Source organism: Polychytrium aggregatum, assembly GCF_025602895.1.
Source record: "Polychytrium aggregatum strain JEL109 chromosome Unknown BJ171scaffold_6, whole genome shotgun sequence".
Lineage (NCBI taxonomy): Eukaryota > Fungi > Chytridiomycota > Chytridiomycetes > Polychytriales > Polychytrium > Polychytrium aggregatum.
The window spans coordinates 474,763-499,657 of NW_026516208.1; the positions used below are offsets into that span (position 1 = coordinate 474,763).

At 55.7% G+C, this 24,895-nt stretch overlaps 5 protein-coding genes and 4 non-coding genes across 9 annotated transcripts; 5 read left to right on the forward strand and 4 right to left on the reverse strand.

The window, feature by feature from the left end:
* Positions 1 to 106: 106 nt before the first annotated feature.
* On the forward strand, positions 107 to 180 carry BJ171DRAFT_t63. Its single transcript has one exon. It is a non-coding gene; the product is annotated as a tRNA-Val (tRNA).
* A 7-nt stretch (positions 181 to 187) lies between these two features.
* BJ171DRAFT_t64 lies at positions 188 to 261 on the forward strand. Its single transcript has one exon. It is a non-coding gene; the product is annotated as a tRNA-Ile (tRNA).
* Positions 262 to 5,973: 5,712 nt separating this feature from the next.
* On the forward strand, positions 5,974 to 6,045 carry BJ171DRAFT_t65. The gene has a single exon. It is a non-coding gene; the product is annotated as a tRNA-Glu (tRNA).
* A 4-nt stretch (positions 6,046 to 6,049) lies between these two features.
* On the forward strand, positions 6,050 to 6,121 carry BJ171DRAFT_t66. The gene has a single exon. It is a non-coding gene; the product is annotated as a tRNA-Gln (tRNA).
* A 916-nt stretch (positions 6,122 to 7,037) lies between these two features.
* Positions 7,038 to 9,844, reverse strand: BJ171DRAFT_455837 (major facilitator superfamily domain-containing protein). The gene is made up of 7 exons (XM_053108293.1): positions 9,489 to 9,844; positions 9,219 to 9,317; positions 8,851 to 9,022; positions 8,526 to 8,757; positions 8,130 to 8,297; positions 7,690 to 8,025; positions 7,038 to 7,450 (listed from the first exon to the last, which is right to left on the reverse strand). The coding sequence occupies exons 1-7, from the start codon at positions 9,706 to 9,708 to the stop codon at positions 7,175 to 7,177; spliced, it is 1,503 nt and encodes a 500-aa protein (XP_052969949.1). The 5' UTR covers positions 9,709 to 9,844; the 3' UTR covers positions 7,038 to 7,174.
* An 899-nt stretch (positions 9,845 to 10,743) lies between these two features.
* Positions 10,744 to 12,119, reverse strand: BJ171DRAFT_438884 (uncharacterized protein). Its single transcript, XM_053108011.1, has 2 exons — positions 11,705 to 12,119; positions 10,744 to 11,260 (listed from the first exon to the last, which is right to left on the reverse strand). Exons 1-2 carry the CDS (start codon positions 12,074 to 12,076, stop codon positions 10,910 to 10,912), a joined length of 723 nt encoding a protein of 240 aa, XP_052969950.1. The 5' UTR covers positions 12,077 to 12,119; the 3' UTR covers positions 10,744 to 10,909.
* A 4,944-nt stretch (positions 12,120 to 17,063) lies between these two features.
* BJ171DRAFT_578349 (uncharacterized protein) lies at positions 17,064 to 17,912 on the forward strand (the record flags this gene model as incomplete). The annotated part of the gene is made up of 2 exons (XM_053113876.1): positions 17,064 to 17,339; positions 17,469 to 17,912. The coding sequence occupies 2 exons, from the start codon at positions 17,064 to 17,066 to the stop codon at positions 17,910 to 17,912; spliced, it is 720 nt and encodes a 239-aa protein (XP_052969951.1).
* A 1,017-nt stretch (positions 17,913 to 18,929) lies between these two features.
* BJ171DRAFT_596299 (uncharacterized protein) lies at positions 18,930 to 20,527 on the reverse strand (the record flags this gene model as incomplete). The annotated part of the gene is made up of 2 exons (XM_053114669.1): positions 18,930 to 19,884; positions 20,069 to 20,527. 2 exons carry the CDS (start codon positions 20,525 to 20,527, stop codon positions 19,021 to 19,023), a joined length of 1,323 nt encoding a protein of 440 aa, XP_052969952.1. The 3' UTR covers positions 18,930 to 19,020.
* A 2,225-nt stretch (positions 20,528 to 22,752) lies between these two features.
* Positions 22,753 to 24,493, reverse strand: BJ171DRAFT_578351 (uncharacterized protein; the record flags this gene model as incomplete). Its single annotated transcript, XM_053113877.1, has 4 exons — positions 22,753 to 23,690; positions 24,000 to 24,097; positions 24,257 to 24,323; positions 24,484 to 24,493. The coding sequence occupies 4 exons, from the start codon at positions 24,491 to 24,493 to the stop codon at positions 22,753 to 22,755; spliced, it is 1,113 nt and encodes a 370-aa protein (XP_052969953.1).
* Positions 24,494 to 24,895: the final 402 nt, after the last annotated feature.

The following is a 24,895-nucleotide window of genomic DNA, read 5'->3' on the forward strand; positions in this document are numbered from 1 at the left end:
TGGAATCCTGGGTCACTCTGTGGTCGAGCCTTTTAATGGAACATTCGATGATCGAAACAGGGATGCACCGTTTCATAGAGCGAGACGGTGTAATTGGAAGTCACGGGGTTTCGTGGTGTAGTTGGTTATCACGTGAGTCTAACACACTCAAGGTCTCCGGTTCGATCCCGGACGAAACCATTCTCTCGCTCCGCTAGCTCAGTTGGTTAGAGCGTGGTGCTAATAACGCCAAGGTCACAGGTTCGATCCCTGTGCGGAGCATTTTGCTTCTCGTTCATCCATCAAGCTCCACTCTTGGTTCTCTCTCATCACCGTCGTCATGTTCTCCAAAACCGTTGTAATATCTGGCTGCATGTGTTCCGCGGTCGTAAATCACGATCAACCCTTGCAGTTGCCCATGCAGTCAGATATTACAACAGTACTTGCGAGGGTACTTGCTAGGTTCGGGAGTGATACAAGGTTAAGTTTGCACTGAGTGGAATTCTCGTCGATCCGCATTGGTCCAGTCAGTCAATAGGTGGGTCTTTATTAAAGACTTTGCCTTAGCGTCCCTTTTGGGCTCTGGCACTGGGTGTTGGCTTTGCCAACCGGGACATTTGGGTCGTCGGTGTACAGCTCTCTATCCCATGGGGCCTGTTTGCGGAGGGACGGCGATGTCAAGTTTTGCCGAACTCATCCATTCAGTGACAGTTTGGGACTCCAGCTCCGGCTTCCCTGTCCAAGTGTCTGCTCATGCGTCTGGGAGGGTTTCTTTCTCAGGTACTTGTTTGCTGCGATTGGTCAGCCCGAGGGGCCGCTGTCCACGACAGACATTTGGTTGCGATGTCATCCAGCACCGCCACGACATCCAGCCAGATCGCTGGTCTGTTGTTCAGTACTCGGCTGCGCTTGGCACGCCATCTTCTCTGTTTTTCAGGATCGGTGGTGAGTGGTCTTGTTGGCACTCGAGCCAACTTGGGGAGTGCGTCGATTGCAAGGTCGATGTAGGTGATGCCTTCGGGGATCGATGTGGGGTGAACATATTTCTCGAGTCGGTCCTTGGCTCGGACACATTCTGCTGCATGTTTTCTGTTGACATACACCTTGGGGCCGTTGGGTCCGGTCTTTTTGCACTCCTTGTCGGGTTTAGGTGGGAAACACCCGACTCGCCACAGGAGCATTCTCCTTGCTTGGGCAACTGTTGCTACTGGCATCCGCGCTGTCAGGATGGGGTCGCCTTCCCACTTGTAGGTGCCTGCGATCGACATTACTTTCTCGGGCTTCCGCTCTTTTTCAAAACTGTGAACGATCACCGCCTTCTTGATGGGTGTGCCGGTGCCAGTTCCAGATTCAAACAGGTCCAGTCTTGTTCTGTCTGGGGAGTCTCGGTGCTGTCTCTCGAGCTCCTTCCATGCGGCGCTTCCGGTCAGCTTGGAGAGTATCTTCTTGTTTGGGTTTCTTGGGGGCAACTCGGTGATGTACTTGAGCACGTGGGATCCAAGATATCCTGGGTCGTCTTTCCTGTCGAACCGCCGTCCGAAGCACTTGATCATCAGTATCTGTTTTCTGGTCGCCATGGTGTAGATTCCTGTGGCTGTCATGACAGCCGGACCAGACGCGTTCTGGCGGATGTTGAGTGCCGATCGCAGTGTGTCCAGCATGCACCCCTGTAGAGTGTTCATTATCGGGCCCTTCATGTTGACGATGGCAAGGCCATACTCCAGACGGGGCCGGATGAAAGCCTTGTAGATTTTGACGATCAGTCCAGGGTAGACTGACTTGCTGAAGATGCCGTGTTCCTTGAGCTCTTTGGTTCGGAACTGGGCTTTGTGCTTTAGTTGAGTGACGTGGGCCTCTGCGTCGATGCCATCAGGGCCGAACTGCACCCCGAGGTACTTGTAGGTGCTGGTGACGAAGCTAAGAGGTGTTCCCTTGAGTGTGATTGGGGTCGGGTTTGCTTCCGCGGTAAGCACTTCGCATTTGGTCGGAGAGAAAGCGTAATTGTTTTCGTCTGCGTGTGCTTCGGAGATGTCAACAAGTCTTTGGAGGTCTTCTTGGTTTTTTGCTACCAACGCCATGTCGTCCGCGTACATGACATTGTTGATGATGAGGTTCCCTATTCTGGGTGATGTGACTGCTCGTAGGTTCTGTGCGAGGTCATCCATGAAGAGGCTGTAGAGGGTGGGTGAGAGAACCGACCCTTGCAGCAGCCCGATCTCCAGCCAGTACGGCCGGGATTTGGTGCCGCTCACGAGAACAGCGGTGGTCACGTTGTCGAAGAGCGCGCGTAGGATGCGGATGGTATGCGGGGGGATGTCTCGTTGCTCGAGTTTGTGCCAGAGCCGATCCCGGTCAACTGAGTCGTACGCGGCTTTGATGTCCATGAACGCGATCCACGGGGTGTGGCCGTCGTTCTGTAGGAACTTGACGATTGAATCGAGTGCGAATACCTGGTCCAGGGTTCCCCTGTTGCTGCGGAAGCCTCCTTGGGAGATGTCGATGGGGCCCATCTCCTGGAGGAGTCGGCTATGTAAGATCCTTTCGAATACCTTTCGGACAACTTGTAGCAGAGAGATCGGGCGATAGTTCTTGATGTCCTCTTCTTCGCCCTTCTTCTTCCAGATGGGGTGGTTGATGGCGACATTCCATTCTTGAGGGACGATGCCGGTCCACATGCACCAGTTGAAGAGCTGACGCAGCCAATCCGAGACTTGGTCGGTTACTGGGTGTAGGAGCTCGGCACTGATCCCGTCGGACCCAGGGGCCTTGTGTTTCCCCATGCGTCGGATGGCTGTTTTTACTTCTTCTGCTGTGATTTCGCGGCCCAAGAGGCGACTGAATAGTATTTCCTGAGGACGCGGTGTATCGTTGGCTTCTTGAACACCGAGACGACTTGAGATGTTCCCAAAGTGGGCCCGGTACTGGTCCATGCTGTCTTGGTCGTTCGGAAGAATCGACCGGTTGAAGAAGCCGCTTTTGACCTTGTCTCGCTTGCTGATTTCCTTGAGGAGCTCAGAGTCCGATTTGGTGGAGAGAGACTGGGCCCAGGTGTTGTAGAAGGCGCGTTTCTGTCGTCGTATGAGGTCCTTGAGTTTGTTGTTCATGTTTTCGTAGTCGGCCATGGCCTGCAGTTGGATTCTCGAGCCTTGTGGCGACTGGTTCACGATTCGATAAGCCGTGTTTCGTCGTTTCTTGATGTCAGCCATTTCCGGGGTCCAAAAGCCGTTGTGGGGAGCCGGGCCATCCTTCTTTCGCTTCCCAATGACGATTTGTGCCACCGCTGTGACGTGGTTCTTGATGATATTCCACCCAGATTCAACGAGGGCTTCGGCGTCTTCGCGTGCCATAGGTCCATCCTCTTGTGGTAGCCGGGTTCCCAGCTGTGTGATCTGCTCTACGACTACTGGGTGGTGGACTCTAAAGGCTTCCGTGTATTGCTGGAGGGTTTCGGGATCTTCGAGCTTGTTGGTTCGCCACACGAGGATTGGTGGGCGGGCAGGCTCTCTGGCGGCGTTCCATTCAAGTTCCATCGACACCATGCGGTGGTCTGAGTTACAGGTGTCGTTGGAGTGGACCGTCACCGTCTTGGCGTTGTGTCTCAGTGCCGTCGAGACAAAGAAGAGGTCCAGTACTGAGTGTTGTGGTTTCTTCCCGTTGACGACGTGGGTCCAGTGTTGCCCTGTGGGGTTGGTCGAATCCACGAATTCCAGGAAGCCGCCCGCTACAGCTGTCCGCAGTGGTTGCAAACGGTTGGCGGTTTCATGGGTGTCTCTGCTTGTCTGGCCCATGCGGGTGTTGAAGTCGCCCATGATCACAGATGGGATAGGATTGTTCATTTCTGTGGTGTTGGTCTTGATGGCCGACAGGGCTTCTCGGAACTTTTGCAGGGCTGCCGCATTGGCTGATAGAGCAGGCTTGAGGTAGAAAGATCCAAAGACGATGCCTCGGAACTTGAACCAGATGCTCGTGTGATGAGGTCCAACGCGGAAGTTGCTAAAGTCTTCGAGGTTGGTGGTTTTCGGGTTCCGAATGAGGGCGATTCCTCCGGTGCCTCTTGCGAGGCCGTCGACAGAGACATATGGCTCTCGGGTTTCGAAAACTATGAGGTTCTTGTAAGGTCCGATGGATTGCTGTGGTTTGAGCCACGTTTCTTGGACTGTTATAAAGTCGAGGTCTTTTGCTTTTACCATTTCGATAACCTCGTGTATAGAGGTTTCAAGTCCGCAGACATTCAGGGTCGCGAACCTAATAGTGGGCGTAGGTTGGGGCTGCATCATTTGCGGGGAGGAGTGGTTCCTTCGCGTCCGCCTTTTTCTTGGCGGCCTGGTTTGTTGCGAGCCAGTTCCTTCGCCTTAGCAGTGATCTGCTCGGCGACGGCTGGGTCGTTCATCTTCCGTTGGTACAAGGTCGCCGTGAGGAGGTCATTGGATTCCGCACATATCCTGGCAGCGCGTTCAATGAAGCTCTTGATTTGGAGCTTCTTGGACTCCTTCTCGGCCTCGGTGATCTTCGACACGTCCATGTGTGCGACTTCAGTGAATTTCATGTCCGTAATGTGCTTCAAGAATTCTTCTCTCGAGCTCTTGTCTCTGAGAACAAACTCACAGACGCTGTTGTTGACAAAGCTGATATTGAGAATCTGGTTGGTGGCAAAGCCCTTCTCCTTGAAAGCTTGTCTGATCGTGCGGTAGCTACCCCGAGGGATACCCTTGACGTAAACCCAAGCGGCGTTGTCCATCCTATCCTTTAAGGGTCCTTCCTCGACAGGGACCGAGGATCTGATCATCCTGAATGGCGTGGCAGTCTTGGGCACCAGCCACTTGCCGTCGGTGGGGTCACGGCCGCGGAGGATGGCGCCGATGGCCTCGTTCTTCTTGCCGGCATCGGCCTCCTGGTGGACTTTTTCGAGGGCCGCCAGCTTGCGCGCGTCGATTGTCTTGTTGTCGGGCTGCTTCTTAGCACCCCGCTGGGCGGCTGCCTGCAGTAGGATGTCGGAGCTGGGCGTTCCGAGATGGCCCGGGACGCATGCTCCAGCTCGGAGGCGAGCGTCTGCATGCACTCGGTGGCGCTCTGGGTCAGGGCCTTGAGTCTAGCAGCTTCCTCGGGCTTGCTGAGGTCCAGCTTGGCGAGTTCTTCGTTAATCTTCTGAGCTTTCTTGAGAAGCTCACTCTGGATGTGCTGAAGCTGCTGTTGGGGACTCTGCTTCTTGCGCATGTCGGTGGCGCAGACGCGCTTCCCGACAGCCCTGGCATCGGCGAGGGAGGCCCGTTGTTCGAAAAGCTTCCATCCTGCTTCGTCATGGCGGGTCATCAGGCCCCAGAATACGAGGATGGAAAAATGCTTCCCGCATTCTTCCACCTTGGTGGCGGCGTCCGGGCTCATCAGCATGTTCTTGCAGACGACCGAGTGCTGGGCGTCGTCGATACGCCAGGCGGGGGGCTTGCTCCCTCTGCAACGGGAGCATTGAACTTGGATCTGCCTTCAGAGCGAAGACAAACCTAAAGCGGCGGTAGGTGATGTCTTTGAAATCGACCGGGATGAAGTCCTGGTCGGTGAGAGTGTTGTTCTTGGCCTTCTCGAGGATCGAGAGGGCCCACTTCTTTTCTTCAACCACGTCGGGCGGGTTGGGAAAGATTGCCGAATCTGCATAGAGCTCTTCGATAATTTCTTCGACGGTCTTCTTGCGACCGACGTGCAGCTGGATGGGCTCACCATCCCTGCGGTGCTTTTTGGTGGGTGCTGATTCGGTGGCCTCGGTGATATTGGCGCTACTGACCTGATGGCCGTTGCTTTCTAGGCTGCGATTTTCGTCCGGTTGGCCTGGTTCTTGGGCAGCAGGGCTGCCCGAGGTGTCTATGGCCATCTCGTTGATGGCCGTTTGGGTCGGGGGCATGTGTAGGGGTCGTTGGTTGAGAGTGTTGAGCGGTTTGTTAATAAAAGAGCGACGGAGAGCCTGTGCCTGTGGATCCAAAAGTTGAGATCAAGGTCAAGCTCTCCGCATTGGTCCAGTGGCTAGGATTTCTCGCTCTCACCGAGACGGCCGGGGTTCGATTCCCCGATGCGGAATATCGGTTCCATAGTGTAGCGGTTAGCACTCAGGATTCTGACTCCTGCAACCCGAGTTCAAATCTCGGTGGGACCTTTTATTATCATTCTCAATTTTGTTCCGTTGCTGTATGTGTTTGTGTCGCTATTGCCACTGATTAACCTCCCCTCAGTGCTTTCGAAATCGACATATCGTATGCAGATGTTGGTGCAAACCTCAGGTCAGATTCTAAAGTCATACGGAGTCAATGCTGTGTTTCTTGAGCCGAGCGGGTGGTGGGATCGCGAACTTTTGCAACTTGCCGATATCTTCGTTTTCCGCCCTCCATATCCTTCGACCTCCGAGGAATCCTCAGACCGAGATTTTGAAGTCCACGTTATCGCCAACGCATCAGACAACGTTGTTCCTCGGATGACATACGAACTTGGTGCTGCCGGCACTAAACGGTTCAAGAGATAATCTGAGCACGAGCGAATATCGCAGAGTATTGTCAAGGTTGGTACGATGTTGGATTTAGATCCACTTCCACCACTAAAAATAATCCCCGGCGGTATCTTTGCTTCCCTTGGACACTGCCTCTCCGGCTTCGGTCTGTTGTTGCTGGCCACTTCCCTCTGAATGTCGAGAGCCTCATGGCTGATTCATTTTAGGTTGTATACCTCGTGCAGTCATAGCTGGAATATCTAACCAATTTGGAATAATGATGATGATAATGATGATGATAATGATGATGATAATGATGATAATGATGATGATGATGATAATGATAATGATAATGATAATGGTAATGATAATAAATAGATCAACGCCGTTTCGAGATATTTACCTCATCTGTCTTCACCGTCTACCAGTCATCGTAACATGGTGGCGGTGATTTGTCAACTGGGAAACTTCGAGTCAATCTGTTTGTTGTTGCCCATCAGCGTGAGAGTCACCTGAGATTGGGATAGACGATCGACACTCTTCATCTTTTCCTTGAGTGGCCTGTGGGTCCAAGCATACATCTCTCTGCGCACATGGGTTGTGCACAACAAGCTGTATTATGCTTCCAATCCATATCCATTACATCCATGGGCGGCACTATTGCCAAGCAACTCTCGCTGACTCATTCTGTGCTCTGATCCCTCCCTTGCGCTGCTCTGATTCAAATCATATAATGTATCGCTCGACCGCCTCGGCTGTCTTGGCTCCCTTGGGCTTGCCGTTCTCGCGGATAAAGAACACACGCAAGAATACCGTCGATAGGATAGAGAGCCACATCAGCCCTGCGACGACCACACACGAATACTCATAGTTCCTCTGTGCATCGGCTGCCCAGGCCGAAAAGATCGTAAAGCTCGTCACGATGTTGCCGATGTTGCCCAGCGTGGTGACTGCTGCGATCGCACCGGGAGCGAACTGGGCGACAAAATTGTTGCTTGTCCACTGAGTCGCGAGAGAACATGGGAGGAACATGGAGAGAGTCAGTCGAGGCCACTCGGTCGGAACCTGCTGAGAGCAGGTTTGCAACGTCTCTCAAGACAGCGGCCATCGGCCTTTTGACGTGCACATCAAGATGTCGGTTGGTGGCAAAATGCCGGGGACCACGGGGTCCTGATGGCTAGTGCGCCGCCACGGCGGCGCACAATAAAGAAAGGGGGGGGGATCAAGATGTCGGTGCTTACCGGCATGCAGATCGCCGTGACGCTCTTGGTGCCGCCAAGGGCCAGGAATGCTGCCACATAGCGCAGAACCCACAGATTGCCGCCAAGCCCCATTCCGAGAAAGCCAATGCTGGCCAGGATCATGTTCACGACCAGGGGTAGACTGCGGCTGCCAAACTTGTCGGATATGCGACCGGCGATGACCATGTGGATGGCAGCGTAGATCCAGCCGGCCGCTGCCATGATCTGGCTTAACACAGAGCTGAAGCCGAGGCCGCTGACAAACAGAGGCAGGTAGTACGCCAGGCTTGTCGATGCGACGAGCCCAGGGAGATAGACAATCGCAAAGAAAATCACCTGCCGAGTGAACCACCATCGACATATCAGACAATCATGTTCCTTGCCATGCTGGCCCGGCGAGACTGGCAACAGATCTGTCAGGAATCGAGCTGAGGGCTCACCTTCCAATCCGAGATCGATCTCCACAGCGTCCTGAGACTGTGCGCATTGTGGGTCGCCGACAGCAGCTGGGCCTTGCGGGTAGCCATCCGGGACTCGGCCATCTTGTGCTCCTCCGTCGACAAAAATCGGTAGCGCAGGCTGCTTGATGTTGGACTGGGCTCGTCGGGCTGGTAAACGAGAGCGAAGCGTCAGCCAAACAAGATTCGAGTGTGGGTCTGCATCGTTCCGAGCGGTCCATGCGACCTTCTCCGAGGCTGCCGTCAAACAGCACCCACCCGCCAGTGAATGCCAAACCAAAGACAGTAGTCGATGTGCTTGGTAACGAACAGGCCACCTATCAAGTCTAGGCTGCTCGCTCGATATATCGCAACAAGCTAGCGACTGCGAAAACTCACCAAGATAAAGTACGCAGCAATGCCGATGAGAATGGTCGGGATAGCCGGCAGAAGAAAGTTCCACTGCCATCCGCGCAGATTGCCGATCCCATCCATATTGCCGATCACGGCGCCCAGGATGCCCGAGACCATTCCGGCGAGCGGGAGGCCAATGTACCAGCCCGAATAGGCGGTGGACGTCTCGCGCCGCTTGAACCAGAGGGTCATGTAGTATGACATGCCAGGGAAGAGACTGCGAGGGCCAGCAGTTAGACTCGGATGCAGTCGCCACGATGCAGCAGAGGCATTGGCGGCCATCGCATTGCGTCGCTGCAGGTACACCTACCCAGCTTCAGTGGCCCCAAGCAGAAACCGCAGGAGGAAAAAGTGCCAACTCTTGGAGATCAGGGCAAAGCAGCCAAGGACAATGCCCCAGCTGACCATGATCCGCGCGAACCAGAGACTGGGGCGGACCTTGGTGAGGACCCAGTTCGAGGGGATCTCAAAGATGACGTAGCCTGTGTGCGGTTGGATGTGCGGTTGGTTGGATGTGCGGTGGGAGAGTGAGCCACAGAGAAAGATCACCCCAGCACCCGCCAGCGGCTTCGGACAGCCGGTATGCCAATCGAAACCTCGGCCGCCGTCATCATGACAGCACCCGGCCTGTTTCCTCAGACCATATGCCCCCATGCTCACAGATGCGGGATAACATACCCAGGTAAAAGAGTCCGAGACCGATCGAGACATCCTGGTCGGAGAGGACCATCTGTTTGAGGGAGTGACCGGTCTCCTTGTTCATCACCAGCGCGCTCGCTATGCCGAGGAGGAGATGGGGAGACCATGATCAGAGCACGATCCGCCAGCAAGCAGCGGATTTGATCGTTGCCGAAAGCTGCGCGATCCGCTTCTGGCAACGACAGCGATCAAGCAAAGCTAATCCTCCCATCCACCAATCGTCCTGCCGCGAGAACCAGCAGCACTTACACAGATTTGCGCGATCAATGTAGCAGAAAAAGTACATGACGAACATCCACGGGACAAGATATCGGGTCAGCTTCAGAAAGAGATGGCGCTCCTCCAAGGAGTAGCTGGAAATATCCTCGTCCCGGTCGATATAGTCGTTCTGGTTGTCGAGCTCGACAGTGGTGTCGGCCGACTCGGAGTGAACGAGCTTGTCGGGGTGGGTTGGAGTCGCGGCTTCCATTGCAGTAGAGGCAGTGGACTCGAGATGGGCCGGGATCAAGCGGACAGGGAAAGGTCCGACAAAACGAGCACGATGGATGAGGTGAAAGAGCAAGAAGACGAACTCGCTGCCAAGATGGCCGTCGGGCTGCTGTCGCGGAGCTGGGCTGGAGGTGAGGGCGAATGGGTGGGAACAGCCGAGGGACATATATAGCCGTTCCAGGGCCGGCTTGTGGCGCCATGTTCATGACAACAAGAACGGGTGCAGCGAAAGCGATGGCGGGAGCCGGTGCCGGGCGGACACAGACTGATTCTGCTGGGGGCGGTGCTGTCTGGTGCGAATCGGTAGATTGATGGATGGGTTGACGGATTGATGGATGAGTTGACGGATTGATGGATGGGTTGACGGAAAAGCTCTGCCGCAAGGAGGCCATGCGCAAACATCACCTCGGGGGAATCGCGTGGATGTTGCGATGGAGCGCTGTTGGAGGTGTCGTTGTGTGCGCATGCCGGAACCGAGCCGCCGCCCAAGTCGAAACGAAACCATAGGAGCAGCTCGGAAAAATGGCAAAGCGGGGGGGGGGACAGATAGCCCGGCCACCCAACGGACGATGCATCCAAAGCAAGCAGCCAAAGCAAGCATCCAGTAAGTGGGCCGCTCAGCCCCAGCGCCGCCACAAACAAAAACCAACCGAGCCGATCACAGGGCGTTGGTCCATCGCACAACGGCCCTGGAGCTGTTGGGTGAATGGGCGAATGAGAGGCAGCCACGGCGACGACTGAGACGGCGGTGGACGGGTTGCACGAGGCAAAGCTAGGCGGATGCCTTGAAGCAATCAATGGATCAATCCAGGATGGCAAAGTCGTTGGCGCATGCCGGGTGGGAAGGGGGCCAACCGGAGAAGCCGGCGCGATTGAGCTATCGATACAGACCGGACTCGGAAGATTGAAAGACTTGATCAGCAGCAATGCTCCCTCACGCCAACAGGGTAAAAAGTTGTCCTGGATTGTTGTGGGACAGCGCAGTCATTCACACTGGGATATGATGGATATATCGGATGTATTCGGATGTATTCGGATCCATTGGAATGTGATAGGTGCCATGGACAGATTGGATAACACGCAGCACTCCTCGACCCTTGTCGCTTCATCGATACATTTGCTGTTCCGCGGGGTTTGCCGCAGCTTCAAGGCGCTTCTGGTTGCTTGCTCGAGGCTCAGGGCTACAATCCGAGTGACTTGAGCTCGTTGGTGGCCCGTTGGCTACCTTGTTCTGCGGACTTGCGATACCAGAATACGGCAGCTTCAGTGTTCTTGTCGACGCCAGAAGCATCCTTGTAGCAGTCGCCAAGATTGACTTGCCCGTACTGATTGCCTCGCTCGGCCGACTTGCGGAACCACTCAAAAGCATCAGCATGGTTCACGTCGACTCCGAGTCCTATCTTGGAGCACACACCAGCCATGAACTGTCCGTACGAGTTGTCTTGGTTTGCAGACTTGATGAACCACTCGTATGCCTTCGTGTGGTTCCAGGATGTACCCCAGCCATGGAAGCAGCACGATCCGATCCAGTACTGGCAATCACTGTGGCCGTCGTTGGCAAGCTGCTCGAATATTTCAGCCGCCTTTGCGTCTCTTGGAGCTCCGAATCCATGGAACAAGCATATGGCCATCAGGTGTCGGCACAACCAGTCTTGGTCGGATCCCAGCTGGCACAGCCCAAAGAACGTGCGAGCTGCGGTCGAGTTGGATGAAATCGCTTCGCCGCGAGCCAAGCATTCATCCTCCCCGAAATGGAACTCAAGAGATTTGCTGTCTCGGATCGTTTTGATTCCCTTCTGTTCGTCTCGCACGGTACCCCTGCCAAGGTAGTGCATCCATCCGACCATGTGCGTGGCGATGGGTTTCATGACTGGATCGGTGGAGTTGGTGCTGACTTCCTGCCAGCGGTTGAAGGCAGCGACATCGCTCTGCTCGACACCACGGCCGATGAACGAGAACCAGGCTTGCAGGAACACGATGTGGAGTCGACCGTCTTCGCTGCCTTGGGCGGCAGCCTTGGAATACCACTCGATGGCTGTGTTGAAGTCTTGATCGATACCTTCGCCATCTGCATAGTATCGACCAACGGCAACTTGGGCCCGGTGGATCCCGTCGTTTGCGAGCTTGCGGTAGCTTTCAAAGGCTTTGGCACGGTCTCGGTCGACCCCGATGCCATTATAATAGCAGTCGGCCAACTGGAGTTGTGCCATGGGATGGCCTTGGTCAAGCGCAGGCTGGAAGCTGTCATTGGAACGCACAGTGATGATGTCTGGTGCAGGATGCGAGCCGACGCCGTGCTGCTCAAGAGCAGCACCCGAGGCGGACTGATCGACGGGGTTGTTGGCCATACTGCAGGAGATGGGAGAACAGGCGACTGGTGATGGGGAAGAGGGGGGCGGTGAGGCGAATGGCGAGAAGATATGGGGCAAGAGGCAAAGCCAGCGAAGCCATTCCCAAGCCACAGCGCGTGCCACAACCATGTGATGGGCTGGTTCGGGGCTGCGATTCGGTTCAGCATCGCCACTCTCGATGACCCTCGATTGACGAGAACATCCTCCGTTGTGGTCGTCGTAGAGCCCCTATATTCATTCCCCAATGTTATCGCGCGCTGGCCATGACCATTCGCCACACATCCGACTTTCGCACCGCCGCATTGCGATGCTACGCCCTCATCCATAGCCTGCGTAAGGTCGCCTCCATATTCAGTGTATCCAAGAGCACCATCCATCGATGGCACCGAGGACACAAGCCAACCGAGTCACCCCGAGTCCCAGCTCGCAGATCCACTTTCTTCGAGCAGGCATGTCCAGTCATTCGCACCCTGATTGAACAGGACCCGTTCCAGACTGGTCCCGTGCTGCGGTGCAAGCTCGAGTCCATCCTCCAGAGGAAAGTATCACTCTCACTCTGCCACACTGCCATCCACCGAGCAGGTCTCTCACACAAGAGGGCAACACACCTCTACAAGTCCAAGCGACTGGATGAGCGAGTGGCACAGTTCAGGGACCAGGTCCGCTCCATTGACCCGCGGCGATTCGTTTTTGTCGATGAGACAGGGATCAGGAAATCCATTTTCCCTCTCTACGGATACTCACCGAAGGGTGCTCCGCTTCGCCAGCGCAATCACATGAAACACAAGTCTGTCTCGGCTGCATTTGCCATCAACCACTCTGGTGTGCTGCATCGCATGTACATCCCCACATCATTCAAGACACACTCGATGGTCGAGTTCTTTGAGCGAGCGAGCTTCCCAGACGACTCTGTGATTGTGATGGACAATGTCAGCATGCACAAGACAATGCCTGTCCTGGACTGCATCGAGCACCGAGGATGGTCAGTGATCTTCACCCCACCTGCCTCACTCGACTTCAATCCCATCGAGAACTTCTTTGGGATTGAGTCCCCACTGATTTGGGGTTGAGTTCCTCCAATTTGGGGTTTAGTCCCCCAATCACGCCGCCATTTTCACGCTCAAATCCCTGGCTTGAACCTCTCGGCGATTTTTGAACAGGGTCACTTCCCCAACCAGCCCGCGCAGACGGGCTCCTGCTCTCGGGTATAAATGCCACACCTTCGTCCTGCTGCTTTCTTCCCTCATCTCGCCTTGATCTGATCATCGCGCTATTGTACGATAAAAAAAAGTCTCTGCTCTGACCAGTACCACTGGCAGGCATCCAGCATCCTCTGCCCCCATGCCTCCGAAGCGCAAGGGTGCCGGTGATGGCCAGCCTCGGCCACCCAGGCCCAAGAAAGCCAAGTCACAGTCGGAGCCTGTCTCTGGTTCGTATTCTGATCCCACGCATGCTTGTTCGTCTGTTGCTCCGTCGCTCACCACCACTGCTTCTGCAGATCCAATGGATGTCGATCCCACCGAGCCTGGTCCATCTACTTCCTCGAGTACCGGCAAGCGATGTCGCCAGTGCGATGGCACCGATCACGAACGTTGCAACACCAACAAGTGTCCCAAATACCGGCCCCTCAAGAGTTCTGTCGTCCCACTCGTGGATGGAAGGTCATCCGCCCCTCAGTTCAGCTGCTTCAAGCAGACGATGGATGGCTGTTGTCTCAATCCCGCTCTCCGCGACAAGACCCAGGCCACCGTCGAGGCCATGACCCAGATCCAGTTCGAGGCATCCAGGCTGCTCAACCTGCATATCCTGAGGTGCATCGAGCAGGATATTCCCGTCCCCGTCATCTCCAAGTCCACCCCTGCTTTCGTTCGCCAATGCTTCAAGATCGTCCAGGCCGGTGCCCTCTCCCCGACAGGGGACAATGAGAAATACAACGAGCATCTGGTCGCTTCCTTTCGCGACTACCAGACCACTCGGCACGCAGACCTGCCTCCGGCCCCTCGTCTGCCTGATGGTGCTCACAGTCAGCTTCTCACTCTCGCTGTCAATGCCTATGCCACCAACTGCACCACCCACCTCAACCTGGCTTATTGGAGACTCCTTCGCCGCTTCTGTGCTGCCGTCTTCCCAGCCAACAAGCACAAGCACGAAGCCATCGAGGCTTGTCTTGAGCTCTTCGAGAAACCAGGGCAGACTCCACCCAAGGCCGATCTCGAGTTCCTCTATCCCGAGTTTGGCCACGTCCTGGACGAGTTTCGGTACAGCAACGACCAGGACCGCTTCCGGGCCCTCCACCGCCTCTCACACCATGTGGGAATCCTCGCCCGAGACAAGATGGTCGACAATGTCCACAAGTGGATCGACTGTGACATGCCCGCCCTCCGAGTCACCGAGCTGCAGCGCCAGGCCAAGCTGGACGAGCTCACTGCCCAAGGCATTCCCTCCGACGACAAGAGGTTCACCAACGCCAAGTCGGAGCTCGGCACCACCAAGGCCAAGATCAACCAGCTGGCATCCAGGCTCAAGTGGGCACTCAAGCAGCTCGCTCTGGACACTCCTCCGGCCGTGTGCACGATGGTTCCTCTGTGCACCACCAAGGCCAAGTATGTCAAGATTGATACGGTCACTCTCCGGCAACTCCTTGACACCGATCATCGTCTTGGACTCACCCGGGACATGCTCAAGGAACAAGGCGAGGACGGCATCAACAACCAGGATCGACTCTGGCGCAGTTGCTTCAAGCTGCGTAGTTCCCTCTTCCAAGAGCGGGTCAGGGACAAGAAGCTGATCAACTACGAGATCAGCACCGATGGAATTGGATGCACCATCGGCCTCGTCAAGTTTCTGCCTCGAACCGATCGCACCGAGACCATCGAGCCTCCTCCGACTGCCGAACAGCGTATCCAGGCCCACATCGGCGACCCAGACCCCGACAAGACCACTTGGATTGGCATCGATCCTGGAGTCGGCTCCATCTTCACGGCGGTCATCCAAGCACCGGGCCACCAAGACGAGGTGGTCTCATTCTCCAATGGCCACTACCAGCACATGTGTGGCCATACGTCCAACACCAAGTGGCACAATATCATGAAGTATCGACTCAGCATCGAGACCTGGATGTCGACCACCCCCTCGCCCAAGGTGTCGTCCTCGGAGGCCTTCAAGGTCCATCTCACCCATGTCCTGCGACCGGAGCTGCGAGTGCAGCTCGACTTCCACCTTGGCAAGAAGGCCCGTCACCATCGCTTCACGGACCACAGGAGACGCCAAGTGGCCGTCGACAGGATGTGCAAGGCCGTCCTGAAGCACGCCCCGATACGGACCGATGTGGTGATCGCCTTTGGCAATGCATCATGGCGACAGGGCAAGGGCTATGCATCCAGCCCTCGGAGGCAGCGATTTGCTCGGTACTTTGAGCAATTCGAGCACCACCGACGCCGTCCCAATCACCATCATGGAAGCGTCAAGGTGGCCTCGACGAACGAGTTCAACACCTCGCAAGTGTGCTCCAAGTGCCTGGAGCCCTCTCGGCTGAGGGATCTGGAAGCGCCCAGTGTTGCGAATTCCCACTTTGTCAGGAGCTGCAAGAATCCCAGCTGCCTGACAGTGTGGAATCGCGACGTCAATGCGTCGCGCAACATGATCATAGTGTGCAGGTCGATTGTGGAGATCGGAGAGCGACCGGCGGTCTTCACTCGGAGGCTGCCAAAGTGATCTGTTTTATTTCTTGTGGCTTTGCTTGACGCAAGCACAGCACATACTACATGTTCATGGAAACGGCTATATTGTCCCGTTTTTTTCTGAATAAAGTGTACAACACCCCATAGGGTTATCCAAGCGCACCAAATCAGTTCGCTGGGAAGGACTCGATGACTGGAGAGTGAACAGCAGGGCCAGTCTTCACTTGGATGTTCAAAGTGACCCTTCTTTTTGAATTTGGGTTTTCTGGACTCGATCCATCTCATACTACACGATAGATTGAGATGAGACAATGTTCTACACTATGAAAAAATTTCTTGTTAAAAAAATGAGCGAGAACGACAAAACGCGCTCTCGGAGCCACCACGGTCGGCGAGAAGAGCAATCTCTGGCGAGAGACCCCCGAGGGAAGGCGAGAAGCCTCTCGCCGTCACACACACACACTTTGCACACACACACACTTTGCACAAGGGAGTCAAACACCTCCCATCGACCATCCCAAGAGGGATGGCAACCCCGAAGTGGACTGCCCAGAATATGGGCGACCCGGCATCCACTGTCGAAATACTCAAGGAACAGTGCAAGATACTTACAGTCGGTCCAGAAAGAAACGGGACAGTCACTTTCTGACTTCAGATGTCTGAAGCCCGCTGACTGACTTGTAGGCCCAGTGAGCAAGCCGTGAGATTGTTTCCCGTCCTGGTTGGCAATCGAGTGGTTTTGGTTGGTTTGGGAAGCATGGTCTTGAATACACTCGGTCGATCTCCTGTGGCGATGATCGACTGGCATACCGAGATCATGTTCCTGGCTGCATTGATGTCTCGATCCCACAGCGTATGGCAGCTTGCACAGCTCCGGACAAAGTGTGGGTTCTCGATATCAAGATGCTCGACCTTCTCGAGTCGCTTGGCTTCCCGACAATGTGAGCACACCTGGAGATCGAGTCGCTTGAACCGCCGTCGCTGGGTCAGGCTGAAGTACAGCTGTTTCTCCAACATGCCTCCATCGAACACATGGCGAATGTATTGCAGGAATGAAGCCAACCCAGGGATCTTGGGACTTGGTGTGGTGCTCATCCATTCCCATCGGTGGTGATCTTGCAACCAAAGCGCTGCTTCAACCCTCCGGCATCCTGGCCAATAGGCGATGACTGCGCATTGTGCGCAGCACTGCTTCCATCCCGGCAAATGCCAGACAGCTCGCGCTTCCTCCTTGGATTTGTGATTTTTCGCTGGATTTGTCCTCCAGCCGGGTCGTCGCTGTATCATCCTCCAGCTTCCTTGCAATGAGCGACATCCCCTCTCGATTGTCTCCTCCTCTTCGCGGTGAAGCATTGGCAACCCTGTTCCAGTCTCCGCCCAACAACAAAACCATCTGTCAATGCATGAAGTGCAGAACGGGCGAACAAGCCTACAACATCGTCTCGACAACAACATACTACAATCACTACTATATCTACGGGTTTCCTCCCGAGGTTCCCCAAGTCCGTAATTACAGCACCTCCACCACAACAAGTCAGCCCTCCAACACTTCTGTCAATCCCCTCTGGCCCCGGGCTCCAGTTCGCCGTTCCCAAGTCGTCATCCGGGAGATATCTTCGCCGCTCCCTCAGCCGAACCAATCGATGAAAAAATGGACCCATCCTCATCCAAGCACACTGTTCTTACACCCCTTTGCCGAAAAATGATAGATCCTGATCATTTTGGTTTCTCTCGAAAATGGTATCGAAGAAATCGACCCGTTTTGCCTGGGAATCGTCGAGGTCATGACTGACTGCAACACGTCCGATAGAGCGATCAAGGAGATTCTCAAATATATTGGCATATATACTGGAAACCCCGTGCCCACCATCCCGAGTCTTTACAAAATCCGAAAACGCATGGACCAATTATCAACAGAGAGCGCAGTTTCTCTTCCTTGTTGCCGAAACAGCTGTATTGCCTTTGATGTCGATCATCAATCGGAGAGAACATGCCCGCATTGTGGAGAAAATCGGGGTTTAAGCTTTCGAAAGGTTCTCTCGAATGGCGAGATTCAACTTTCTGAAAAGAACGCCCAGACTTATACGTACTATGAGTTTATACCCAAGCTCCAAAGCCTTTATCAGAACCAGGAGTGGTTCGATTTGATTTGATGATGCACCGAGCCACTCGTGCCCCCGAACCAGGTGAGACATTCTCCAGATTTCCCATCAACAATCGTCCATCATCAATACCCCATCAGTGAGCCCATACTACATATCGGTCTACGCTCGAGCGTTCTGGTCTTGTTCTCGTCTGCTGAATATTCACCATCTTCTGCGGATATACCACTCCATTCCCTCATTACTCCACAGGAATAGTGATGGATTTCGACAATCTCCCAAACTGGGCAAGGAGTACTGCCAGAACTGCACCGCACCTTCGTTTATGATTGCATAACTGCCTCGTAACTGACTGCCAATTGCACTTTGATTCTCAGTGTATCCATGGCTGGATACCGGTAAGTAATTTTCCAATTCTATTCAATTATTATGACTGCTGCAAATCAGCTTGGACAGCTGAATATAAGAAATTGTTCGCTATTTACAGCCATTTCCGTCGCCTGGGGAGCGGTCCGTGGGAGCGGTTCTGTCCAAGAGGCGAAGCAGTCGGGAGGCGAAGCAGGGCAGGGAGAGCCGCACGGGAATGGGTTTGTGCAACCGCGCTAACCCTAAGAAATTCTGTGCGGAGCCGACACGGAAATTCGAGCCGGATGCATGGCTCGAGCCAGGACGTGCCAATGGTCTGGGTCGCAGGATGAGTCGTTATGACTCACTTTGAGCCTGCTGACTTGGTCCCGAGTTACTCATCTTGGGCAGCACAGGTGGTCCCAAATTTTTCATCATCCTATCTTTCTCAAGTCAAGGTTTAGGGGGTCCACAGAAGCCTGCGCATTACTGGAGAGGGAATTGGGAGAGGAACAAGCCAGCTCCGAAGATCCAGAGGATAAGGAACTGGGGGGGGGGAAGAATTGTGCTCGAACAATACAACCGCACAGCGGGCGCCGGCACATTTATTTGGCCTCACAGGAGAAATAACGACAGAAGAAGCAAGGGTGGCTTTGATAAACCATCACCGAGGCTCAATTCGGAGCCAGGACAAGGATATCGGCAACTCTGTTACATCGGAGTGTCAAGTATAGAACCGATTTCAAGGAACCACATAGGTGGGCAAGGGGGGAGAGACAGACATTGATAGGGCGAACCTGGATTTCGGGCAAGCTCAGGCGCAGTAGTAAAAGTCGTCGATGCAGCTCGTGTCAGCCGAGCAGACCTCCAGCTGAACCCATTTGCCGTGGAAGCAGTGAAGAATGTCGTTTTGGTTACCGCACGAGAACTTGGGGCCGCCCGAGCAAGAGCTGCCGCTGCTGGGCTGGCTGCCCCAGTCAGGAGTGGTGGTGGGGAAGGGAGCGGGATCCGTGGTAGTGGCGACGGGACCAGGACCGGTAGTGGTGACAATAGGACCAGGACCGGTAGTGGTGACAACGGGAGCGGTTGTGGTGACAACGGGAACGGTGGTGGTGGCCACAGGGACGGTGGTGGTTGTAGTGGTGGTGGTTTTGGTGGTCTTGGAAGGACCGCCGGTAGTCTTGGAGGGCTGGACACCAGTGGGCGCATAGCAGCCGTTGTGGGAGTTGGACCATTGCTTCTGGACGACATAGCTCTTGCCATCGGTGCCGTAGACGGTGGCCTGCTGGGCATTGCAGAGATCACCGATCTCGCCGTTGGCCTCATTGTACCAGGCGATGGGAGCAGCGATGGTACTGCCGGTGGCGACACCGACAGCGGCATCGGTCAGAGCCTCGACGAGCTCGTGGGACGAGACGGACTGGAGGTTGTTGAGGGTCGAGGGATCGCTGCCACAGCCGCCAGCGCAGGAACCACCCTGGTCGGGCATGATGCCGTAGTAGAGGTACTTGGTCGAGCTGATGTCGGAGACATCGATGGTGCTGTGGTAGGCGCAGAAAGTGGAGCAAGAGGCATCGCCGCCCATGGTGATGGTGTATCCAGGGGCAAAGTGGATGGGGTAGTAGGTGTTGGTGGTGGGCTTGAGGGTACCGCTCTGGACAAGGCCGCGGAGCCAGGTCTGCAATGAACAGGGGTATATGCAAGCCAGTTAGTAACAGCGTGTGAGATGTCGCTGGAACAGACACGGGCAGAGCAAGCAGTTCGGATCGAGTAATGTAGTGAATCGAGGGTGCCCGGGCGAGTGGGAATCATCGCTCAATTGGGTGCAATACAAGCCAACACAGCGCGAACAGGAAGCATACCTTGATGTTGTCATCGGTGGTGGAGGTGCTGAGGCCAGAGTTCTGGGTGATCGAGCCCGAGAAGGTACCGGTGCCGATGTTCTGGGTGGGGGTGTTGTACTCGGAGAGCCAGCTGATGTAGGGAGAGCCAACGATGGCACCGTAGAAGGTATCCATCTCGTTCTGGTAGTTGACGTTGCCGCCGTAGTAGATGGGATGGACGTCGATGTTGGCGATGACCGGGCCGCCGTAGTAGGTCAGGCCGTTGGACGAGGCAGCGGCAATCTCCTCGACCTTGGGAGCAGGGAAGATGCCGTCCTTGTAGTGGATACCCTTCTGGCGAATGGCAGGCTTGGTGGGAGCAACGACGGGCTTGTGGGGCTTATGGGGCTTGTGTGTAGTGGTCTTGCGCTTGGGAGCAGCCGAGGCAGCTCCGGCGAGGGCAAGGAGCAGGACAACAGAGGACTTGATCGACAGCATGGCTGGGGAAGGGTTGGTGAGAGTAGTGGAGAGGCGGGTGTTGCTCCAAGAGGCGACTGGTCGAGCTCGGCGGCGGATGTGGTGCTGGTCGAAGGAGGCTGGGAACTGCACCGGTATTTATGGCCCTCGAAACCCCATGCGGCACGCAGGATGCGAGGTGGATCCAGTTGGTCATGCGGGAGTGCAGCGGAGTGGAGGGATCACGCCCCAAATGGAGATGGTGCCGCCGAGGAAGCATCCGAATGAAAGAACGCAAAGGACGGGACCCGGCGCGAGAAGCAGCAAAGTGTTTTGCCGACGGGGAAGATGCAGGCAAACGGCAGTGTGCACTTCAGTTGATGAATGGCGCTGGGTGTATTCTGTGCTGGATGCAACCAAATGGACTGCTGTGGCGGTGGTCATGAGGACAGCTGGCAATCTGCCGGCGCAGCGTCCATGGCTGGCGAGTGCTGGGCCAGAGCAGCGATGCCAGACACAGAGGGGCGGACGGTCTGCCAGTGCGCATTGTGGAAAGCGACCGAAGGCTCGGAGGCGAGTATGCGCATGTTGGCGGACGATGCAATACGCCCCCAATGGAAAGCATCGATGGTGCAGGAGTCCAGCTGTTCTGTGATGCACGAGCATATATGCACTCGACTCTCGACGACAACGCATGCAAGACAGCAACCTCGCTGTATGGTGTGCTGACAAACGTCGGGTGTGGGTTCGCTTACGATCAATGTACCAGCCCCGCAAAGATGCTTACAGCTGGGGATGGAATGCTGACTGGGCTGGTGAGGGTGGGGGCGGTGGAAGTGCCGCATCGATCATGTGCCAGCGTGAGAACGCGGGTGCATCTGTTCTGTCAGGCAAATGCTTCTTGGACCCGCATCCTTGAGCCGACCGAACATGGGCACACACGCCGCCGAGCACCAGCAGCTGACGCAGGTGCCTCCCGCAAAATACGAGCGTCCTTGACAATTTCGTTGACGGTCTGCGCTCTGTTCCGGGCGCTTTGGTGGTGCCTCCGAGACGAAAACGCAAGACGCTGGTCATATGAGAACGCAATGCAGTGGACAAGGGAAGCCGTCGAACCACCCACCGACGCTGGAGAGGGGGGGGGCACCGAGCACAGGCCGCGGATCTCGGCGTAGGTCGTCAGTCGTCGGAGCACGACATTGATTGCTACAGTCAATCCAGAAAGAAATGGGACAGTCATAGGCACCAGTGGGCAAGCCATGCGATTGTTTCCCGCCCTGGTTGGCAATCTCTCTGTGTGGTGCATCCACTCGACCACCTGGACAGTTCCATGGTGTGTCGATATCAAGATACTCGGCCTTCTCGAGTCGCTTGGCTTCCCGGTATGTGAGCACACTTGGAGATCGAGTCGCTTGAATGCCGTCGCCGAGTCAGGCTGAAGTACAGCTGTTTGTCCAGCATGCCTCCATCGAACACATGGCGAATGTATTGCAAGAAGGAAGCCACCCCGGGGATCTTGGGACCTGGTGTGGGACTTGGTGTGGTGCTCATTCATTCCTGCAGACCAAGGATCTTGTGGGTGCTCTGGATCTACTTGGTCGCCTGGGTGGTGCCTTTCGCTTGCGGGGAGCCATCTGAGCGAGAAAGCGTCCTTGATTCAGATCCAGAAACGCATCCCTGAATGGCCATGGCCAGCGCGCGATGTGTCGAGTGATAGCATATTTGTCCAACGACCAAAACCCGGGGGGCCCGTTTTTCATTGGATTGACGACCATTCGCTGAAGCGGCGATGGGCGACCATGAAGCGATTTTTGCACCGTGATCAAGCGTCGGGCTCGGTCATGGACGGCGCTGGGGCCTCGTCGTGCCCAAAGCAAACTGTGCGAGCAACCTCATCATCGATCGATCGGTGCGGATGCAAGACCTTGTCCATCCAGGGCGGACTCACCGCCAACGACCAAGGTTAGCGATCAAGGTCAACGACAATGGCCCATCAGTTGGTATTCAGCAAGCAACCCACTCGCGTGGGTACGATATATTTTGACACAGAAGCGTCCTGTTCTTCGGGGGAGGAATTGTAACAGGGTAACGGTACTGCAGACACAATCGGACGGGGCTCAGTCGTATAAATTTGAGTCAAGAAGATTGACACCAGCTGGTAGAAGCGACACCGAACAACAAAACGAGAAGGGTGATTACGCTTGTCAAGGGACTCTGCACAGCCTTATGTTCAACCTTCTGTTCAGCCTTGGAGAAACGTTACTCGTTTAAAGCATGGCAAGAGCAGCACACGCACACGCAAACGCAAAGGCAGGGAATAGGGTCAGTGCAGCGGATCGATGGGCGCCAGAGGGAACATTGGAAGTCGTGGGCGAGGCCGTGGCGGAGGCGCTGGTTGTGGTGGCGTTGATGGTGGTCGGGGACGGCAGGAGAGTGGTTGTGTTGGTGGCGGCGGCGGTTTTGGAGGTGGTGGTGATGGCTGAGCCATCGACATACCAGGGCATGTTCATGCAGGTTCCAATGGGAACGATGTTCAGGCTGATGTTGGCACGGTTCTGCTGGACATACTGGAGGATGCTGAGGATCACGCCGCTGGTGAAGGGGCTGATGTCGTGGCTGAGCGAGATGAAGCCCGGTCGGTTCGGGGCGAACCAGGATGAGATGACGGTGTTTTCGAGCGAAGCAGCGATGCTCGGGCTGGTTGTGGTCTGATCAGCAGCAAAGTCGTCCTTGGACCAGATGGTGACCGAGTAGCCGAGGGCATTGACGATGGAGCGAACACGATCGTCGACGTCACCGTAAGGTGGGCGGAAAAACTTGGGAACATGGCCGGTAGCATTGTAGATCAGGGCTTCGGAATACTTGATTTCGGCGACGATCTGCTCGTTGGTGCAGGTAGTGAGCGGGTGATGGGTCCAGGTGTGGACGCCGATCTGCTGGCCGTCATTGTACTCGTCCAAGACAATCTGAGGGTTCTGGATGACGTTCGATCCAACCACAAAGAAGGTTCCCTTGATCTTCATCTTGTCGAGCTGCTGGCGGATGGCAAGGGAGTCTTGGTGGTTGACGAGATCGACCGTGGGTCCGTCGTCAAAGGAAATGCCCCAGGTAGATGTTTGGGGGCATGCGTAGACATCGGCCTGATAGCCGTTGCCGGGTGCGGAGCGAACACAGGCAGTTCCGGGCCAGTAGCAGTTCTTTGCGACTGCAGCGGCGTTCGAGATATAGTGAGGACGGCGGAGGTGATGAAGAGGGATGGACATCAGCAGTGACGAAAGAGAGAGATGGACACCAGCGGCGATGAGTGCACATATACGGGGTGCTCGGCTGTGGAGCCGGCGGTTCTGCCAAGCATTTCAGGCGATCGTCTGCCTGTTGGGTGGTTGTATCGAAGCTTGGTGTGGGTGGTTGTATCGAAGCTTGGTGTGGGTGGTCATCCGCAAAGGCAGCGAACACAAACACAATCACTGTCGCGGCTGTTTTCGGACATGGAGAGGGGAGTATTGGTGCTCACCATCAGAGTTGTACTTGACAGTCGAGAGGGAAATGTAGGTTGAGGTGGGGATGCTTAGGAGATCGGCTGGGACAACCGACTGGACATATGCTAGGGCACTGGCGGAAACCAAGCGATAGGATCGGTCAGCACAGTGTTCCATAAAACGAAAGCTCGACGCAATGCCGCGGGACCAGGGTCAGTGTGTGTGAGCGGGTGGCAACGAGAACAAACAGACACCGAGGGGTGCTTGGAGACGGAGTCTGCCCCGAGCTTACTCTTGCACCAGCGGATCAGCGAGGAGGTTGCCTGTGATGAACTTGGATTGGTCGGTCGAGGGCCACTCTGGAAGAAGGCAACAGCATCGAGCTCGTTAGCATCGATCAAGGGATGTGCTTGGTGGCCAAAGACGACGAGGGCTTCGAGTCCAGGGATGACTGGAGCCGGAGCAGACGGCGAGCCGCCCGGCCAAAGACAGCAGCAAGCGCCTCCAGCAAAGACTTACGAGCGGGCATGGGCGGGGGATACTGCAGCGACGGGGCTCTGGCATGCACGCGGGGCTGGCCGATGCTGAGGGCACCAGCGGCCTGGAGCAGCGGGAGAGCGAGCAGGAGAGCCAGCGACGAGGGCATCTGTGGGAGCAGGGCTGGGCAGCGAGCAGAGACGATGGGCAGCGAGCAGAGGCAGCACCGATAGGTTTATAGAACGACGGAGCGCTCGCAGAGCATCGGGCTCGAGCGCCAGGATATCGCACCGGAACTCGGCAGAACCCAGCAACAAGCCGAATCCTGGAGCAGGGGGAGGTGGGAAACGGGCCGAGAACACACGCGGCGCGTGGCACAAGCGTGATACGGCCCAGGGGGACGCGGCCTGGGCGCGCGCTGGTTGGCCACGATAAGCGCACGTGCGCGGCGGAA